The sequence below is a fragment of the Chiloscyllium punctatum genome, chromosome 45 (genome assembly GCF_047496795.1).
Source record: "Chiloscyllium punctatum isolate Juve2018m chromosome 45, sChiPun1.3, whole genome shotgun sequence".
In the NCBI taxonomy this organism is placed as follows: Eukaryota; Metazoa; Chordata; class Chondrichthyes; order Orectolobiformes; family Hemiscylliidae; genus Chiloscyllium; species Chiloscyllium punctatum.
In genome coordinates, this window is record NC_092783.1 from 65,840,367 (window position 1) to 65,862,893 (window position 22,527).

General features: G+C 42.3%; 1 protein-coding gene across 3 annotated transcripts in view; it reads right to left on the reverse strand.

The window, feature by feature from the left end:
• LOC140467524 (striatin-interacting protein 1 homolog) overlaps positions 1-22,527 on the reverse strand; it is a 188,609-nt gene that overhangs the window by 129,964 nt on the left and 36,118 nt on the right. For 2 of the 3 annotated variants that reach the window (XM_072563967.1, XM_072563968.1), the window contains exon 6: positions 13,497-13,565. The exons of the other annotated variant lie outside the window; for it this stretch is intronic. In XM_072563967.1, the coding sequence (XP_072420068.1) occupies positions 13,497-13,565 (69 nt within the window). The remainder of the gene's footprint in view (positions 1-13,496; positions 13,566-22,527) is intronic. 3 annotated transcript variants of the gene reach the window in all.

A 22,527-nucleotide genomic window follows, 5' to 3' on the forward strand; every position in this document is an offset into this window, starting at 1 on the left:
GTGGGCTTGGATCGGCACAACATCGAGGGCCATACGGCCTGTACTGCGCTGTATTCTTCTATGTTCTATGTTTCTCATATTGCGCATTTCTTCTTTTACAAATCACTTTAAACCTATGCCCTCTCACTCTTGTTCCTTTTACAAATGAGAACAATTTCTCGTATCCACTCTATCCAGCCTGCTCATATTTGAAAATCTGTATCAGATTTTCTCTGAACCACTTTCTCTCCAAGGAGAATAGTCCTATCTTCTCTAATCTATACACATCACAGAAGTTTCTCATCCCAAAATCATTCTCGTCAATCACAACTGTAATAATGAGGATTATTTTCCAATCTTCACTATACATCGGTAAGGTGGCAGAGAAGTGGAAGAATGCAAATATAGTTCCATTGTTTAAAAAGGCTACAAAGGAAATACCAAAAAACTATACGCCAATTATTCTCACTTTGTGGTGGCCAACTATTTAAACTGATTGGGATAAAATGTTACTTAGAAAGGCATGGACTAGTCAAGAATAGTCAGCATGGTTTGTTTGAGATTTTGGTAAGGCATTTGACAAGATCCCAAATGGCAGATTGGTCAAGAGTACAAGCCCACAGCATACAGGGTAATATGTTGAATTGGACCTAAAATTGGAAACAAAAGGTAATGGTCAATAACTCCCCTTTCAAATGGGAAGTTATTTCACGTCATGTTCCACAGGTGTCTGTGCTGAGACTCCTTTGTTTGATTTGTACAGTAATAATTTGGACTTGAATGTGGGGGGACAATTGGGAAATTTGCAGATGACACAAACAGCAGCCATGTATTGGATACTGTAGAGGATAGTTGTAAGCTCAGAAATGGCATAAATGGTTTGGAGGAGTGGACAGCAAAATAACTACATGAAAGCCCAGTATCCCTCCATCAAGTCACCCTTTATTTACGTGTCTATATATAATGATACTGACCCAGTTAGCTCAGAGCCGAGACTCTTAACAGTGAGCAGAATACCTGACATTCCTGTTTATAGCGGTCAGCCAGGACTCCTTAAGTGGACCATGTTAACAGTCCTAATCAGGTCATTCATTCTATAAGATCAACCTGGCTGATTTCGTTCCAATCACAACATCCCTCCCCCTGTAAGTCCTGGACATCGGCCCATTCTTCTCGCACCTTCTCCAGGTGTGTTTTCACACCAGGTTTCTCTGATTCTGCCTTGGAGATTGGCAACATGTAGCTGACCATAGCTCATGTCTTGGAAGAAATTCCCCTTCTTCTTTGGACAGTAATGGCAGAGGCTGCAACATCTGCCATGTCCATCTCATCCTCAGACGTTTCTGTGACGCTCAACAAAGGGGGAGAACCGACATGGTCTGATAGCTTTACTGGATGTTCTGAGGGACAGGTGTGTATCGCTCCTGCCCAGTTTGTAAGGTTACAGCTTTCAGGTGGTCCACATGCTTGGTCAGGACGATCTCTCCTACCCGACTGTTTTACGTCATGGGACCTGTCCTCACATCAACCATGCCTCTTACCTATGCAGGGCCAGTCCAGTGGTTTCAACATCAAACTTCGCCTCTTCAAAAAAACGCTCTTTGTCACTTAGAGGAGTAATGCATTCACCCTTGGTATTCCTGAGGCCATTTCACTCTCTCCTTGCCAGGTCTAGGAAGATCAAGTTCAACCTGGTGCAGAGTCTTCTCCCCAGAAGCAACTTTGTTGGAGGTGTAGTCCTAAAATTAACAGGAACTGGGACAGCTTGGTATCAAGTGAAGCTGTGGGCTGTTTCTTTGAGCCTGCCTTCAAAGTCTGCACTGGGAATCCTCATCTATGGGCGGCACGGTGGCACAGTGGTTAGCACTGCTGCCTAACAGCGCCAGAGACCCGGGTTCAATTCCCGCATCAGGCGACTCTGTGTGGAGTTTGCACATTCTCCCAGTGTCTGCGTCTCCCACAGCCCAAAAATGTGCAGGTTAGGTGAATTGGCCATGCTAAATTGCCTATAGTGTTAGGGGCAGGGGTAAATATAGGGGAATGGGTCTGGGTGGGTTACTCTTCGGAAGGTCGGTGTGGACTTGTTGGGCCGAAGGGCCTGTTTCTACACTGTAAGCAATCTAATTGCAACTACAATTACACTTGCCTCATGTCCAGCTTCATGAAGGACAGCACGCCGCCAGCTTTGCATCCAAATGCTCTATGTGAGGAATTGGGTATTTACCCAGCTGCAAAATGCGGTTTACCATTTATTTAGAATCCCCATAAACGTAAACTGACCCGTTGAACTTCATAATTAGTATGGCCGATGCCACCCATTCCACACAGGTTTGATGATTTCTTCGCTTTCCAGCTCTTTTGATAGCTCACAGACTTTCCTGAAACCCCCAGATTTTTAATCATGGTTTCACTCAGACAACAATTTTCTAACTGACAAATGTTGAGCCAATCAGGTTGAATTTTTCTCAACCAATTTTACCCCATCAAGCTTTGACCCGAGCCTTATAACTGAACCAGCTACTTCTCTACAAGACTGGAACTGAAGTTGTACCTTTATTCTGTAGGGATTCTCCAGTATAGATTTTCAGCCTGGCCAGGGTCTTACACAAACTTAAGGACTGGAGTCCAGAGCAAATTTTGGTTAAGACTGGTTCTGCAATCACTGATACACCATCATTGGATCAACCTCGAAAGAGAACTAGGTGATCATTTAAGCAGACTTTTATTTTGATTGGTTCTGATTCGGATTTTGCTAAGCAATTTAACTGTTCCAAACCAGCTGTAGGTGGACCTTCCATGGTGTGCACTCTCCTGGATACTGGCCAATGGATTCTCTTAGGAGAAAGTGAGGACTGCAGATGCTGGAGATCAGAGCTGAAAATGTGTTGCTGGAAAAGCGCAGCAGGTCAGGCAGCATCCAAGGAACAGGAGAATCGACATTTCGGGCATGAGCCCTTCTTCAGGAATGAGGAAAGTGTGTCCAGCAGGCTAAGATAAAAGGGAGGGAGGAGGGACTTGGGGGAGGGGCGTTGGAAATGCGATAGGTGGAAGGAGGTTAAGGTGAGGGTGATAGGCTGGAGTGGGGTGGGGCCGGAGGGGTCAGGAAGATGATTGTAGGTTAGGAAGGCGGTGCTGAGTTCGAGGGATTTGACTGAGACAAGGTGGGGGGAGGGGAAATGAGGAAACTGGAGAAATCTGAGTTCATCCCTTGTAGTTGGAGGGTTCCTAAGTGGAAGATGAGGCACTCTTCCTCCAACCGTCGTGTCGCTATGGTCTGGCGACAGAGGAGTCCAAGGACCTGCATGTCCTTGGTGGAGTGGGAGGGGGAGTTGAAGTGTTGAGCCACGGGGTGGTTGGGTTGGTTGGTCCGGGTGTCCCAGAAGTGTTCTCTGAAACATTCTGCAAGTAGGTGGCCTGTCTCCCCAATATAGAGGCGGCCACATCGGGTGCAGCTGATGCAGTAAATGATGTGTGTGGAGGTGCAGGTGAATTTGTGGCGGATATGGAAGTATCCCTTGGGGCCTTGGAGGGAGGTAAGGGGGGAGATGTGGGTGCAAGTTTTGCATTTCTTGCGGTTGCAGGGGAAGGTGCCGGGAGTGGAGGTTGTGGACCTGACGAGGGAGTCACAGAGGGAGTGGTCTTTTTGGAACGCTGATAGGGGAGGGGAGGGAAATATGTCCCTGTTGGTGGGGTCCGTTTGGAGGTGGCGAAAATGACGGCGGATGGTACGCTGTACATGGAGGTTGGTGGGGTGGTTGGTAAGGACCAGTGGGGTTCTGTCCTGGTGGCGGTTGGAGGGGCGGGGCTCAAGGGCGGAGGAGCAGGAAGTGGAGGAGATGCGGTGGAGGGCATCGTCGACCACATCTGGGGGGAAATTGCGGTCTTTGAAGGAGGAGGCCATCTGGGCTGTACGGTTTTGGAACTGGTCCTCCTGGGAGCAGATGCGGCGGAGACGAAGGAATTGGGAATATGGGATGGGGTTTTTACAAGGGGCAGGGTGGGAGGAGGTGTAATCTAGGTAGCTGTGGGAGTCGGTCGGTTTATAGTAAATGTCCGTGTTGATTCGGTCGCCCGAGATAGAAATGGAAAGGTCTAGGAAGGGGAGGGAGGGGTCTGAGACGGTCCAGGTGAATTTGAGGTTGGGGTGGAAGGTGTTGGTAAAGTGGATGAACTGTTCAACCTCTCATGGGAGCACGAGGCAGCGCCGATACAGTCATCGATGTAGCTGAGGAAAAGATAGGGGGTAGTGCCAGTGTAGCTGCGGAAGTTGGACTGTTCCACATATCCTACGAAGAGGCAGGCATAGCTGGGGCCCATGCGGGTGCCCATGGCTCCTCCTTTGGTTTGGAGGAAATGGGAGGATTGGAAAGAGAAGTTGTTCAGGGTGAGGACCAGTTCAGTCAGTCGAAGGAGGGTGTCAGTGGAAGGGTACTGGTTGGTACGGCAGGAAAGGAAGAAGCGGAGGGCTTTGAGTCCTTCGTGATGGGGGATGGAGGTGTACAGGGACTGGATGTCCATGGTGAAGATAAGGCATTGGGGACCGGGGAAGCAAAAATCATGGTGGAGGTGGAGGGCATGGGTGGTGTCCCGAACGTAGGTGGGGAATTCTTGGACTAATGGGGACAGGACCGTGTCGAGGTATGAGGTATGCAGAGATGAGTTCGGTGGGGCAGGAGCAGGCTGAGACAATGGGTCGGCCGGGGCAGTCGGGTTTGTGGATTTTGGGCAGAAGGTAGAAACGGGCGTTGCGGGGTTGTGGGACTATGAGGTTGGAGGCGGTGGATGGGAGATCCCTGAGGTGATGAGGTTATGGAATGGTCTGGGATGGATGGATTCTCTTACTCAATTCAGGCTTAGTGGGACTCTTTTGCCGTCTTGAATCTGCATACCAGCAGCAACTACAACGACCTGCCCATCCAGATCTTCAAATGAATTTTAACCCTTTGGCTGAAGCTTGGTTTCATTTTGTGGATTTGCTGTGAGCTGACCTAGAGTCCCTCTGTTCAGGATATGTCCTGAGTGAGGCTATGCAATTGTCTTCGCTTAAGTGATGTTCCCTCAGCTCAGTCAGTCTGGCGAGGGTGTCCACTTTCATCAGAATACCCTGCAATTCATAAGCTCCAGGTGCCACATTTTCTAATGACATAGCTGTTTGAAGTCCACTAAGGCTTCAGCTAGTAAGCGCATGGTCACATCATTAATCACACTTACCAAATGGTCTCTCAGTACCTCACTTCAGGTTAAACCAAAATTACATGCTTCTGTCAGTCACCTTAACCTCGTCAAAAATCCCAATATGGATTCCCCTGGATCTCAAACTGCCAAGTAAAATTGATAAAGTCTCAGAATTAGAGTAAAGGGCTTGTAGTATTCCATAGATAAATCTGTCAACTTTTGAAAGATTTTAGTATCTAATGTCTCTGAGAAAGTTAGGCTCCTAATAATCAAAAAAGATGCAGGTCCACAAATTGTCAGAATTACTTGTTTCTTTTCTTCTGCCTCAATAGCGTTTGTCCAGAAAAAATGTACACGTTCTTTCCACATACTGGCATAATGCCAGAAACGCTTACCCCAAACCAGCTAGTTCGGAGCCTGTTATGAGAGTGAACAGAATCCCTTACGCTCCCATATAGATCTGTTAGTCAGAATTCCCTGATTGGACCAGGTTATCATATACTATGAGGGCCATCTGGCTGACCTCATTCCAATCACTACAGGCAGGAAAGTGGCAGATGGAGAGTTCAACTCTGATAAGTATGAGCTAATGCACTTAGGGATGTCAAACAGTAAAAGGGAATATACAATAAATGGGAATATAATGAGAGGGACAGATAAAGTAAAAGACCCCTACATAGTGCACAGATCTCTAAAGATAGCAATATAGGTGGATAAGGTTGTAAATACAGCAAATGGAATGCTCTGCTTTATTGGCAGAGGCATAAATTATAAATATAACGATGAAACTGTATAAGACACTAGCAAGGCCACAACTGGAGCACTGTATGATATTCTGGTCACCCCATTACAGGAAACACATAATTGCTCTGGACTGCAAAGATGATTGACTAGAATGTTGCCAGAGCTGGAGAACTGTAGCTGTAAGAGGCTACTACTGGGGGTGTTTTCCTGCGATTAGAGAAGGCTGAGGGGCGACATGACTGAGGGTACACAAAACTGTGATGGGTAGAGACAGAGCAGACCGAAGAAATCAGATTCCCTTACAGAGAATACAAAAATCAGGGTCAGACTTTCAAGATAAGTTTAGATTAGATTAGATTACTTACAGTGTGGAAACAGGCCCTTCGGCCCAACAAGTCCACACCGACCCACCAAAGCGCAACCCACCCAGACCTATTCCCCTACATTTACCTCTTCATCTAACACTACGGGCAATTTAGCACGGCCAATTCACCTAACCTGCACATTTTTGGATTGTGGTAGGAAACCGGAGCACCCAGAGGAAACCCACGCAGACACAGGGAGAATGTGCAAACTCCACACGGAAAGTCGCCTGAGGTAGGAATTGAACCTCGGTCTCTGGCGCTGTGAGGCAGCAGTGCTAACCACTGATCCACTGTGCCGCCCACAAAGTTGCAGAAGGATCAGAGGGGATGTGAGGAAATATGTTTTTATACAGAGGGTGGTAAGTGTCTGGAATTTGCTGCCTGGAGTTGGTAGAGGAGTTAGAAACCCAAATGTTTTTAAAAGCATCCAGATCTGCACTTTAAGTGTTCTAAGTTGCATTGTTGTGGATGATGCGCAGGAGGATGGGATTAGAAAGGGCACCTGGGTGATTTTAGGTCAGCATGGACATGACGGGCCAAATTGTCCCTTCTGTGTTGTATAATTTCTATGGTTCTATTGGTCCAATTAGGTGCATAATACAACTGCTGAGATTTAATAAGTGTCTTATTCAAGCCCAATATCCTTCCTTGCACTTGTACTCTGTACCCTGATTAATAAAACCAGGAAACTGAATGCTTTACTTACTGTAACTGGTGCTCTCTCCATGTGCCCTGTTACCTTCAATGGTCTGTGTGCATATACATCCAGGTTCCTATGCTCCTGAACCCTTTTAGAATTGTACCTATTTTATAGAGGAACCTCAATTATCCAAAGGACACAGGCAGGGAGTATTTTGTTCAGATAATTGACTGTTTGCATAATCAGATGCCAGATAACACAATTTAGCCAAGCATCAAGACCTTGCGATCTTGTTCGGAGAATCGAATGCTGGATAATCGAGGTTCCTCTGTATATTGTCTTTCAATGTTCTTCTGATCAAAGTATATCATCTCATAATTTTCTGCACTGAAGCTCACCTATGATTTATTAGCCAATTTTCCCAAATCGTTAAAAATTGTCCTTTTTAAGTTCAATAGACTATACAACATTACAGCGCAGTACAGGCCCTTCGGCCCTCGATGTTGCGCCGTCCTGTCATACTAATCTGAAGGCCATCCCACCTACAGTATTCCATGTACGCCCATTTGTCAGTCCAATGACAACTTAAATGCACTTAAACTTGGCGAATCTACTACCGATGCAGGCAAAGCATTCCATACCCTTACTACTCTCTGAGTAAAGAAACTATCTCTTACATCTGTCTTATACCTATCTCCCCTCACTTTAAAGTTGTGTCCCCTCGTGTTTGCCGTCCCCATACTTGGAAAAAGGCTCTCCCTGTCCACCCTATCTAACCCTCTGATTATCTTGTATGTCTCTATTAAGTCACCTCACAACCTTCTCCTCTCTAACGAAAACAGCCTCAAGGCCCTCAGCCTTTCCTCGTAAAACATTCCTTCCATATCAGGCAACATCTTAGTAAATCTCCTCTACACCCTTTCCAAAGCTTCCACGTCCTTCTTATAATGCGGTGACCAGAACTGTAAACAATATTCCAAGTGTGGCCGTACCAGAGCTTTGTACAGCTGCAGCATAACCTCCTGGTTCCGGAACTCAATCCCTCTATTAATAAAGGCCAAAACACTGTATGCCTTCTTAACAACCCTGTCAATCTGGGTGGCAACTTTCAGGGATCTGTGTACATGGACACAGAGATCTCTCTGCTCATCTGCACTCCCAAGAATCCTACCATTAGCCCAGTACTTTGAATTCCGATTACTCCATCCAAAGTGTATTACCTCACACTTGTCCACATTAAACTCCATTTACCACCTCTCAGCCCAGCTCTGCATCCTATCTATGTCTCTCTGCAACCTAGTACATCCTTCGTCACTATCCACAACTCCATCGACCTTCGTGTCGTCCGCAAATTTACTAACCCACCCTTCTAAGCCCTTATCCAGGTCATTTATAAAAATGACGAACAGCAGTGGAGCCAACACCGATCCTTGCGGTACACCACGAGTAACTGGACATCAAGATGAACATGTTCCATCAACTACAGCCCTCTGTTTTCTTTCAGCAAGCCAATTACTGATCCAAATTGCTGTGTCTCCCACAATCCCATTCCTCCGCATTTTGTATAATAGCCTACTGTGGGGAACCTTATCGAACGCCATGCTGAAATCCATATACACCACATCAACTGGTTTACTCTTATCTACCTGTTTGGTCACTTGTCAAAAAACTAAATAAGATTCGTTAGGCACGACCTACCCTTCACAAAACCGTGCTGACTGTCCTCGATCAGATTATTATTTTCCAGATGGTTATAAATCCTATCTCTTATAACCTTTTCCAACACTTTACCAACAACTGAAGTGAGACTCACTGGTCTGTAATTACCAGGGTTGTTTCTACTATCCCTTTTGAACAAAGGAACCACATTTGCTATCCTCCAGTCCTCAGTCCTGTGGACAATGATGATTTGAAGATCAATGCCAAAGGCTCGGCAATCTCTTCCCTTGCTTCGCAGAGGATCCTAGGATAGATCCCATCCGGTCCAAGGGACTTGTCTATTTTCACACTCTGCAGTATTTCTAATACCTCTTCCTTGTGAACTCAATCTCTTCTAGTCTAGATTCAAGTATCTCTGCATCTTCCTCACCAACATTTTCATTTTCAATCTGATTGTGGACATAGACACCACAACACCTCCACTTTGTACATGGCAGGTACTCATGTGACTCAACCAACATTGTCTATCTTATACGTTGCAGGCAAGGATTCCTGGAGGCATGGTACATTGGGGAAACCGAGCAAAAGCTACGACAACAGATGTATGGGCACAGCACAACAATCAACAGACAGGAGGGTTCCCTCCCAGTTGGGGAACACTTCAGTGGTCCAGGACATTCAGCCTCGGAACTTCGGGTGACTATCCTCCAAGGTGGACTTCGGGACAGGCAGCAGAGAAAAGTGGCGGAGCAGAGGCTGATAGCTAAGTTCGGTACCCATAGGGAGGGCCTCAACCGGGACCTTGGGTTCATGTCACATTACAGGTGATTTCCATTGCAACACACACACACACAGAGCTAACACCTTCACTATCACCATTGTTAACAGCTAATCCAAGAATGCAACTTTAAAAAAAAGGTTTTGTGATTTACACATGAAAGAAGTGAAACTATTACTGTATTCTAACAGACGAAAGGCTTAACAGACAATCAATTTGTCAATGTATAATTTCAGTTACATCACACTGTAAATTTTTGCTACAAATTCTGTGTTACAATCGAGCCCTTCACTATCACCTGGATGAAGGAGCGTCGCTCTGAAAGCTAGTATGCTTCCAATTAAACCTGTTGGACTATAACCTGGTGTTGTGTGATTTTTAGTTTTTTTTTAAAAAAGTAGTGTTGTAAAAGGATTGCTGAAATTTTTACAAAGTAACTTGACACTCATGGCAAGCCTAGTTTAAAATTCTACTTGAATAAGTAGTAATTGATGCTTTTTCTTGCAGACAAGTTGGAGCAGAGGGGCTTTGTCATCAGATGGAGCCCTGTTTGGCAGAAAAAAAATGTCTACGGGCTAGTGGCCAGTTATCAATGACAAAGGGTTTGTGCCTACCAACAGTCATGTAGTTGGTATTTTGGTAACTGAACAGCATTTTGCTGGGATCACAAAACAGAGAAGCAACCAGATCTGTACCAGCTCAGGAGTGGTTTCTCTACTCCCTGCAGTCAAAACCCACTTTAACCATGAAAAAAAAAAGAATTTATCTGTCCTTCAGCACTTGGTACAAGTTATGACTTTTTAATTGATAGATTAGAGACCTTTTAATACTGAACCAGCCACCTGTTCATCTTGCAAACTAGTGGAAGTATTCAGAAAAGGTGGAGAAGAAATATTCTGATCAACAAGAACCAACTCAAGAGATCTTGTGAACAAAGACTAGATAGGATAATGAAGGAGGCATTTGGTATGCTTCCCTTTATTGGTCAGAGCATTGGAAACAGGAGTTGGGAGGTCATGTTGCAGCTACACAGGATCTTGGTTGGGCCACTTTTGAAATACTGTGTGAATTCTAGTCTCCCTCCTATCATAAGGATATTGTGAAACTTGAAAGGGTTCAGAAAAAAAATAAGAATTTTGCCAGGGTTAGAGGGTTTGAGCTATAGGGAGAGGCTGAATAGGCTGGGGCTGTTTTCCTTGGAACGTTGGAGTCTGAGATGTGACCTGATAGAGGTTTATAAAATCACGAGGCGCATAGATAGGGTAAATAGACAAGATCTTTTCCCTGGGTTGGGGGAGCCCAGAATAAGAGAGCATAGGTTTAGGGTGAAAATGGCAAGATTTATAAGGGGCACCGTTTTCCTGCACAGGGTCGTGTGTGTTTGGAATGAGGTGCCAGAGGAAGTAGTGGACATTGGTACAATTACACCATTCAAACGGCATCTGGATGGGTATATGAATAGGAAGGGCTTAGAGGGATATGGGCTAAGTGCTAGCAAAGGGGACTAGATTAGGTTAGGTTATCGGGTCAGCATGGACGAGTTGGACCAAAGGGTCTGTTTCTGAGCTGTACATCTCTGACTCTGGAACTGTTTTCCAGATTACCCATAATCAATGTTATTTCCTGTATGTCTATGAATGCAAGGGGGAGTTTAGAAAGTGATTATTATTTTCAGTAGTCCTGTTAACTGTTTATCTATAACTAATGTAATTACTTATAATAAATAGCAAATCTTGCCAAGTACAGAGCCTGGTCTGTTTTTCTATCAACTTAGATTTGAAAATCAGAAATTTGGGATCCTTTGCATAAACCAGTTAAAATGTTTAGCTTTTGTGACGACTCTGGGAATAGTGAGGTTTGATTTCCAGCACAATACCCCAATGTGTTGTGGCACTAATAGCTTCCTCATTACTGAAGTTAAAATTGACTGATCTGATATTGTTGGTCTTATCGACGCGAACTTTCTTGAACAAAGCAGTTATGTTTGGAATTCTCCAGTCTTCTGGCACTTCCATCCAAGTCTAGGAAAGAGAAAAATTATAGCCAGCAGCCCTGCCAGTTCCACTGCCAATTTCTTCAAAATCCTTGGATTCATCATATCCAGTCCAAGTGCTTTAAAAACTTCAAGTACCAACAGCCTTATCCAATAATTCCTATCAATTGCAAACCCCTCTTGTGACAATTTCCTCCTATACCATCATGGCTGAGGTAACATTTCATTCTTTGGTAAAGACAAATACCAATTACTCATTTAACATCTCAGCTATGCTCCCTGCCTCCAACTATGAACTCTCTTTTTGGTCTCAATCTTGTCCTCCTTTTACCACTCTTCTATTTATACGCCTATTGAAGACTTTATGTTAGCTGCCAGTATTTTCTCGTAGTTTATCTTTGGTCCGATATTTGCATCTCCATCTGAACCTTCAGTATTTCTCGGTTCACAAAGTTTATTTTCTACCTGATAGCTGCCACATGTCACTTTTTTCTTCTTTATTTTAATTTCTATCTCCTTTGTTATCAGGGAGCTCTGGATTGGTTTGCCCTATCTTTATCATTTGAAGTAACATACCTTGACTTACCCATAGCATCTCATTAAAGGTAGCTGATTGTTCAACTGCTGTTCTTTTCATCAAGCTCTCATTCCAGTCAATCCTGACCCGTTCTGTTCTTACCTCATTGAAGTCTGCTCTCTAACTGATTTTTCTCATTTTGGGTAACTGTACGTCATTCGCCACCATCAACCTGAACCTTACGATGCAATGAACACCATCTCTTAAATGTTCCCCATTAATACTTAATTCACGCAGCCTCTGTCAGTTTAAAGAAGATGATTAACGGTGTATCTTTTCTCAGAAGGTGGACAGTGTCTGGAACTCACTGCAGGAATGATGACAACATTTAGTAAGTACTTAGATGACCACTTGAAATGCTGCAGCATACAGGGCCAAGGACATTAAAACTGGACTAAAACAAACAATGACCCACAAAATGGATCCCAGCACCTATGCTGTGATCTGCTCACAGTACATTCTGAACATCATGTTCACTTCAAGTCAAGTCATCAAGAAATAATGAAGACATTGGGCACTCAATCTGCTGCATTAAAAACAAGAACAAAACTAGAGAAATTTGGTAAATTGTGTGTTTGGATAATAATCTGTTGCCTATTTCCCTAAGATATATATAAGATGGCAGGGGATTGGTTAGCTGAGTTGACCAGATGGTTGGCTTGCAATGCAGAATGGTGTCCACTGCCATGGGTTAATTCCCACACTGGCTGAGATTACCATGAAGATCCCACCTTTTCAACCTGAAGCGCGGTGAGCCTCAAGTTAAACCATCAGTAGTTGTCTCTTTCTAATGAGAGAGCTGCCTATGCTCCACCAAAACTGATGCCTTTGCCTATATAAGATGGTAAATGAAACTGAAAAAAAAACAAGTCCAAAAAAAAATCCTTCAAATTAAGTCATGACAACAGAAGAGATGCAGTTCAGGCCAATAAAAGGCACTTTTAAAACCAATTGTAAAAACTTTGCACAACTTTACAGACTTTACAAACATTGAAGAAATTATGACATACAACAGTGGAAGTGTTATGATGTGAAAGTGCCAGTGTTGGGCTGGGGTGGACAAAGTCAAAAATCACACAACACCAGGTTATAGTCCAACAGGTTTATTTTGAAGTATTAGCTTTCGGGACACTGCTCCTTCATCAGGTTGCCGTGGAACAGGATCATAAGACACAGAATTTACAGCAAAAGATCACCGCGTCATGCAACTGATACAATACATTGAACAAACCTAGATTTCATCTCGAGAACGTGACTTGAAAGAAGTTCTGAGATTTACATATTAATGAACCAAAACCTGCAACCCATTCTAAAAGATAGAAGACTTAACAGCGATCTAGATTCATTCAATATATTGTATCAGTTGCATGACACGGTGATCTTTTGCTATAAATTCTGTGTCTTATGATCCTGTTCCACAGCTATCTGTGGAAGCAGCAGTGCTCTGAAAGCTAGTACTTCCAAATAAACATGTTGGACTATAAACTGATGCGTAATTTTTAACGATGAAAGAGTTGACAGTCTAAATTAGAGAAATGCAATCAGTAAAATTCTCTTCCCATCTACACTATTTTGTTGTGACCTACCTTAGATCTGTACTGTCAGCCAAAGAGATTGCTGGCTTTCTCACTGCATTACTACATGCCGCACTGTTGCTGGAAGATAACATCAAGTGGTCAATAACATGAACTCAACAGACAAATAATTGTTATTTTCAATGTTAGGTGAAAATTAAATTGTTTTAGATTTACTAAATAATTAACCAGAAGTTCTTAATATTTCAATGACAATCATCATCATCACTAGGAGAAAAGTACTGAGTAAACTATTAGGATTGATGGCATGCAAGTCTCTACGGCCTAATGGGCTACATCATAGACTCTTAATGTAACTGGTTACAGAGAAAGTGGATTAATTTGTTAGAGTCATCTATCACGGAAACAGACCTTTTTGGCCCAATTCATCCATGCCAACCAGGTTTCCTAAACTAAACCAATCCCAAATGACTGCATTTGGCCCATATCCCTATAAACCTTTCCTATCCATGCATCTTATAATATTCCAAAATTTATTGGGAAAGATTCCAGTGGATAGGAAAATTATAACACACTTATTCAAAAAGAGAGGGTATCAGAAAATAAGGAACTACAGACAAGTTTGTTGAACATGTGTTCTTGGGAAATTAGGAAGATCCATTATTAAGGAAATAATAACAGGACACTTGGAAAGTCAGCAAGGTTTTATGAAAGGTAAATCCTGTTTGACTAATTGGCTAGAGTTTTTCAAAGATGCTGAATTGCCTACTCTTGCTCCTAGACCTTGTGTTCTTTTACAGACATTGCTATTAGGCTGACAGAGCGGTGGAACCACACAGCTCTGTGCTAACAGTGAAATGCAGCTTCACAAGTAGCCCAATAGTTAAAAATATTATAGAAGTGGATCATGTACAATATACAGTTCCTGGTTCAATTATGGATCTTAACTGCACAGTTAAAGTTATCTTCAGCCAAGATATCAATCACAACAATTCCCAGAATGGTGTATAGTTTCTCAGACCAAGAACATTCCCATTATATTTGCCATGCAAGATTAATCTATTGTTATTTATGCATCTTGGTTGTGATACACGGTAGTAGGAGGAGTGCAATGGCAATTTCAACAGCAGAGCAGACTCAATGGGCCAAATACCCTTCCACACTCAAGTCTGACTACTCTACCAGCAGAGCTAAAATTATAGACATTTTAATCAATCACCTAAATGGTCAATTTATTTACCTATTGAAATAGTATTTATCATAACTAAACAGAATAAAAGAAATGCCCACCAGGCATTTTAACTAACTCGAAAATGATACCCTAATTAGAAGCAAATTTATTCTTACATTAAGTTGTAAAACTGGTTAGTCAGCATTTGAATTCAACTGTATACGTTCAATTTCAAGCAGACATTCACACAACAGACAGAACTACTCTGCACTGATGATTTAGGTTTAAAGAGTGAAACAGAACAACAGACCACGAGTCCAAATCAACAGTTAAAATGGAAGACTTCTCATAGTCCTGTGGACAGGATCAAAATGCTAACAGCTGTAGAAATGCGTTTGTCTAGATTTGTTGGGCCAAATAAACTGTTTCCACATTGGAAGGATTCTAATGATTCTAAAATCACTCCGCTATAGCCCAGTTCAGTCTACTCCCTTTGGGTTCCACTCTTACCTAAATTATCGATAAGAGGGAGAGGAGAATTGAATTATATTATTGTTCTCCTCTTTTGTACAATAGTTATTGTGATGTAGGATAGGATTTATCTATATTTGAATTCAAATCATTTGGATTTTTGAACTTTGAACTATGACACTTATGTTTTCTGTATGTCTAAGAAGGGATTTAACGATTAACTTGGAAGCATTTCCTTTCTTAAAAAAAAAGTCCAAAAGGCTAGTTGTAGAGATGAATGGTAACTTGTTGACCATGGAAGAATTTACAAGTGAACAAACAGTCAAGTGTATTAGGCTTTCAGCAGAAAATTCTGGATTGTTTTGGATTTAGGGGAAACACCCATAGTTTGAAAAGAAGCTTTTGGGTGTTAGTTTGGTTTTGTAGAAGTCTTGATCTGATTCCAGATGTGTAAACCAGTTATGCCTGACAAAAATAATTGGTTTAGAACTTAAGAAATACGTTATCACAATGTAAGCAGAATAGTTTGAAGCTTGCAGACCAGATGTATTTGGTTACAACCTGAAAGAGTTCTTCGAATCTGGGAAAGACTAAGCCTCCATGAGACTGGAGATCAGAACTTTCCAGAAAGTGCCTTCAACTGATATAAGGTGAACAGAGCAGCAATTTTTGTTTTAAATTCAATAAAGTTGATTCTAAAATTTAAACAAGAATAACTTTTAAAAATAAATTATGATTGCTGAACTTGTATATAACACCTCAGCTATATTTTTTTTGCAGTTCTAGGTATCATAACAGTAATAACTGTTTTCCTTGGAAAGGAGAAGGTCAAAATGAGATTTAATGGAAGTTTTCAAAATCATGAGATGTGTGGACAAAGTGGATCTGGAGAAACTGAGCCTGCGTGGAAACGAATCAAGAGCAAGAGGGCACAGTGACTTACAAGTGAAACTGACCTCAAAACGTGGTACAGGGAGATTAAACCAAGGAATTTGAGAGAGCATTAAACAATTATTTGAATAGATGCATAGTTTAAGTTTTGGGAAAAGACGGAGAATGGATTTAAATTGTGATCCTTATTTGTAAGGCCAATACAGACATGATGGACTGAATGGCCTCCTTCTGCATTGTAGCAAATGTGATGTCTTTTCATGCCTTGTTGGGCATGACAGTGGGGAGAAAATAAAGATTCTATTTGATTTTTTTTGTCAATGTTTTTTCTGCAAGAAAACAAGTAAAGGAGGTTTATATTTGTTCTTTTGGTCATTCTTGAAAGCCATTCACAAGTAGCAGCTATAACGTCAATTCTCTGCTGCTTTCTAAGGGTTTTACATTTGAGTCAAGGCATTGCTCTGTATTGCAGTGAGAGTAATTGTTAGGTAAAGAACTCCAAGATCTAGTTCCATTAGAATGACCTGGCATTGATCACTTTCAGGTATGCAGAAAAATCAAAGGATTTTGGTTAATGTATGATGGGCAGCAATTTTTGTGAAATAACCTCTTGGCACCCGTGTTCTCACGACCCAGGATTTTCCTTGCACTTTCAAATAAACTCGTTGGACTATAATCTGGTGTTGCAAGATTTTTAACTTTGTGCACCCCACCGGCACCTCCAAATCATTCACATTTCCAAGTCGTGCATTCCATACCCTAACCACTCGCTGTGAAAGAAGCTTTTTCTCCCATCACCCTTACTTCATTTTTACATTACTTAAAATTTCTGTATTCTAGTTCATTTTTCTTTTACAAGCAGGAATAGGTTCTCCCTATTTACTTTATCTGCCTGCTCATGACTTTTAAAACCTCTATCCAATCTATGCTCTTAATTCATTGGATGGAAACTGCCTTCGTCCCTGATTCATTCAGGGAGGTCTTTGCCAATTTGATTTCTGGCTCAATACTTTCATTTCTTTTGAAATCAGTCAGGTTCTTTTTCAACATCTTTTCATGTGGCTAGCCTGACTTCAGATTTTTTTAATTCTAGGCAGCCTTTCCAAAGTCACCTGTTTGTTGTTTCTGGTTCTCTTCTATTTTTCAATGTCTTTGGACTGTCCTGGATTCTGAGGGCATAATACCTGGGACCTAATTAAGCCATTCTACAATAATATAACTCATTCCCTCTTGTCTCATTTTTGCTAGTAATTCTATGGCCCATAGCTTTTGCTGGAAGACTTTTGTTTTTTTTCTCCAGCTTCCCTTTCAACCTCTTAAAGCTCTAACCATGGTTTCCTTTCTTCTAGTAATATCTTGTAGCCATCCTGAGTAGAGGGCTCTAATCAGTTTTTGAATCAGGCTTACCTTCTATATGTTCCAGATATGGAGTAACTGAGGTCTAAATGCTCAACAAGTAGCTGAAATAGGGTCTGTTTTGCCTTACTGAGTATTTTTAGCTATATTCTCCAAGGTCAAATCTCAGCCATCCGTCACTGAGCGAAGCTATGGTTTCACAAGATAAGTCTTCCTTTTCTACATATGCCTTTACAGTAAAATTTGATATTTTATCCTAATGTTAAGTTTAAGAGAATTTACTTTTACGTGTTCCTTTGTTTTCAAGGATACTTTAGTCACTACATTTGTCCTCTTGACTTCTAACTAGTTTCTTTTCATATCTGATTGAGGTTTGCTTCTTAGGTTTGCACTCCAATCAGATTTTTGAACATTTTTGTTGCACTAAGTTATTTTAAATGCATTCAATTCCAGATTGTAGCAATTGTAATAAGGTCAGCCAGGTGACCCTTTCAGAATTTCTCCTGCCTGGGGGCGTTAACCTGGTCCATTCATGGAGCCCTGGCTGACAGTGGTAAACAGGAATATCAGAGGTTCTCTGAGCACTGGCTCTGAGGGAGCTGGACCATTGTCAAGTATTATGCACATGTAAATAAAGGGTCACTTGGTGACAGGATATAGCCTCTGTAGAGCTATTTCAGTCAAAACCAGACAAAAGAATATGCTCATGAAGAAATTCGCCCACAATAGTCGCCTTTGAATTGGATAAGCATTTCTGACATCATGCTGCTATTGGAGAAGCTTGGCTCATTTGTTACTGCTGAATACTGGGTCCAGTATGTGGAAAAAAATTTATGTTTTTCAAACCAATGACCGAGGAAGAGGATAATCAACAAGTAATTTTCCTGACAGCTTGTGGGCCCACAGATTTTTTGATTATTCTGAGCCTAACCTTTCCTCAAGCATCAAGAGTTGATGGATTTGGTTAAGAAACATTATGACCTCAAGCCTCCCTTGATTCTGAGACACTGTCAGTTTGAGAACCGTGGGCACTCATGTCGGGATTTTTGATAAGGTTAAGACAACTGGCATAGGTATGTGACTTGCATTTAATTTGTAATGAGATGCTGAGAGACTGGTATGTGGGATTAATGATGCAATAATGCAAAAGTGCCTACTAGCTGAAGTACAATTGGACTTCAGACAGGTACTACTACATGCCGAGTCCTCAGAAAAACGCTACAAGCAGAGCTTATGAGTTACAGGGTAGTATGCCGATGGAAGCGGACACCCTTACCTGGCTGACTGAACTTGGGGGACACCACTTGAGTAAAGGCAATTACATAACCTCACTCAGCACATATCCTGAACACAGCAAGTCTAAGTCAGCCCACAGAAAAACCCCAAAACAAAGCCAAGTCGTAGCAAATGGTTAACATGTTCTTCATGATCTGGGTTGGCAAGCCATTTAGTTGCTACTCGAATGCAGATTTGAAACAGCAAGAGTGTCCCACTGAACCTAATTTGAGTAAGAAAACTCACAGGTTGGTATCCAGGAGACAGCACACCCTGGAAAACCTACGTTTAGCTTGGAACATTTCCATAGAATTCCTACTGTGTAGAAACAGGCCATTTGGCTAAACGAGTCCCTCCAAAGACCCATCACACACAGCCTAATCACTCTACCCTTAATTTCCCATGGCCAACACATCTAACCTACACATCCCTGGACAGTACAGGGCAAATTAGCATTGCCAATCCACTGAACTTGCACATCTTTGGACTTGTGGGAGGAAACTGGATTGCAGAACTGATCTTTAACAAAATTCACTCTGTACTCCAACCCTCAAGTTTCCCTAAGACTTCAGATGGACTGAGAATCTATATAGGGTAACCTTTACAGATTAAAGATACAACTTCGGTTCCAGTCTTGTCTGAGAAGCAGCTGGTTAGTTAGCACTGATTGCAGTAAAAGGCTCGGGGACCAAGCCTGTGGGTGTGGAGGAAAATTGGTTGAGCAAGATTCACATTGATTGGCTCAACATTTTTCAATTACAAATTATAGGATACTGCCATTTGGGGTATCAGCAGATGATGGAGAACATTTTAAAAGGTCTACCACAGGTCGTCATTTATCTGGATGACGTGCTAACAACATGGAAAACTAATAAAGAGCACTCAAATATTGGATGTAGTGCTTAAATGTTTCACAAGGCGGGCTTATGAAGGGAAAAGTGCATTCCAGATGCCCCGAGTGACCTACTTGGTTACAGAGTTGACAAGACTGGGTTACACCCATTGGAAAATAAAGTGAGGGCAATCTGTACCCACATTTGTACTGGACCTTGGGTCTTTCCTTGGATTGGTTAATTATTATGCAAGGTTTATATGTAACCTGGCCTCCATCCTGGCACACTTAAATTTGCTATTGAGAAAAGGTCAACCTCGAAAATGGTCTCTTAGTGAAAACGTAGCCTGTTGAGACAGCTATTGTCGTCTAAGGTGTTCACATACTATGAACCCAAGCAAGATCTGATGCTGACATATGATGCCTGCCCACACAATATCGAGGTAAAGTTAGCTCACAGATTGCCCAATGAAGAGGAATGGCCAACAGTGTATGGTTTCCAGACTTTGGCTGATATAGAGCATTGATATGCCTAGATAGAGAAGGACAGTTTGGCAGGCATCTTTGGTGTGTGAAAGTTCCACCAATACCTTTACCAATGCAAATTTCTAATAGGAACAAACCACAAAGCCATGCTACGGTTACTCAAATAGGTCAAGACTGTGCCGCCCATAGGTTCAGGTTGGGAGTGGGCTCTCACTCTAAGTGCATACAATTACGAGTTGGAATACAGTCTGGGAAGCCAAATAGCAAATGTTGATGCCTCTTCCTGCTGGTAGATACATCACCAGTGGTGCCACCGTTCTGGCTTTAAACTTTCTGGACACCGTTCTGGTCATTGCTAACAACTATCAGACTGTGGGTGCAAGATCATCCCATCCTGGCAAAACAAACAGCTGGTGATGATGGGGATAGCAAAAGGGCCATCAGAGCATAACTGAAACCTTTTGAGATTCAGCGAGACAAGATCCCTGTACAGGACAGCATTTTATTATGGAGGAGCAAGATCGATTATGCCAAGCAAAGATCGCCACCAGATACTGGTTAAACTCCACCAGAGTCATGCTCAAAATGAAAATATTAGTGAGATGTTAAGTCTGATGGCCAGGGTTGGATGCAGACACAATCGCATTGGTGGGACAATGCCCAGAATGCCAACAAAGATTAAAATTACCATTAGCAGTTCCCCTACATTCATGGGAATGGCTTGGTAAACCCTAGACTTGATTACATATCAACTATGCTGGCTCTTTCATGGGCTCAACATTCTTAGTCATTGTGGGTGCCCACTCCATGTGGTTAAACGTACATAGTGTTTATTCATTAAACAGAGAGACCATGATAGAAAAGCTGCAAGCATCTTTTGCAACTCAGGAGTGTCAGTCACAGACAATAGGCCATCATTTATCAGCAGGAAATTTGATTATTTCCTCAAGTCGAATGACATTTGGCATATAAGGACTGCTCCATATCATCCATCGTCCAATGATCTGGTGGAAAGAGCAGTCCAAACTTTGAAGATCGGCTTCAACTAACAGCTTCCAGCTTCGCTTGATATCAAACTATCCTGAATCCTATTTATCAGATCACCCCTCATGCAACTACAAGGATAGCTCCAGCAGATTTGCTAATGGGGAGAAGACTCTGAACCAGGTTAAGCATAATCTTCACAGACCTGAGGAGGATGGTGAAATGGCATTAGGAATGCCATTGCCAGAGCAAGACTTCACTAAGCAAAACAGGCAGTTTACTTCAGGGGACAAAAGTTTGTTGTCGAAACCATAGAAATGGCCCTGCATGGGTAAGAGGGATAGTTAACGTGAGATCAGGTTCAGTGATGTACAAAGTTTGGATAGGTGAGGCGGTCCAGAACAAGCATGTGGACCATATGAAAGCTTCAAACTCGTGAATGGGGCAAGAGCAAAACATACATAACCGAGGCTATGACTGTTCCACTACTCGCGCAACACTGCCAAGAATACTAAAAAAAAGAGAAAAGCAAAGTAGAGGAATAATTTGAAAACTCCAAGTTAATTTACATGAAATTTATGTGATTTGACTGAGTTCAGAAAGTCCGTGACGAGTGAAAGTTTCTTTCCATAAACTGATATTGCAGAAATTCTTCTCATAGTGGTTGGGATCAGAGCAGTGTAGTAGGTTCATTTTTCAAGTGAATGTAAGATTCTTTCCAGAAACCAAGTTTTGGAGAGGTTCAAACTAAAAGCACGCTGCCCACAGTCTGGGCTTCTGTAGAGAGATTCTTACAGATAGTGATGTTAACAGGAGACAAGCTCTTTCCAGACCAGACTAAAGACAGACAGACAACACTTACAATTTAACTTTTTCCAGGGACCAGCATCTCAGTCATGTCATGGGGTTCCTGGATGAATCACTTTCAGTAACAAAATAGTTTTTATGCTCTTGATTTAATTTTGGTCATTATGAGAGCTATTATGACCTTTAGAGCAAAATGAACTTCCGTTTTTTTCCCTCAAACTATACTCAGCTGGTGTCTCTTACTCATTATAATGAGTTTTGCTCTGACGTCTCAGACAGCAGAAGGTATAAGATTCCAGTCAAGATTAGAGTGGTGCTGGAAAAGCACAGGTCAGGCAGCATTTGAGGAGCAGGAAAATAGATGTTTTGGGCAGGAGCCCTTCATCAGGAATGAGGCTGGGAGTCTCCAGGGTGGAGAGATAAATGTGAGTGGGATGGGGCTGTACAGAAGATAGCTAAGAGTACAATAGGTGGATGGAGGTGATTGGTTGGAAAGGAGGGTGGAGCGGATAGGTGGGAAGGAAGATTGGCAGCTAGGACAGGTCATGAGGATGGTGCAGAGTTGGAAGTTTGGAACTGGGGTAAGGTGGGGAGAGGGGAAATGAGGAAACTGGTGAAGTCCACATTGATGCCCTGGGGTTGAAGTGTTCCAAGGCGGCATAAGATTCCAGACCAACGATGAGTTAGAAACAAAAACAGAAATTGCTGGAAAACCCTCGAGTCTGACAGCATCTGTGGGGAGAAATCAGTTAACATTGTAGGTTCAGTGACCCTTCTTCAAAACCGCATTCCAGCAATTTCTGTTTTGG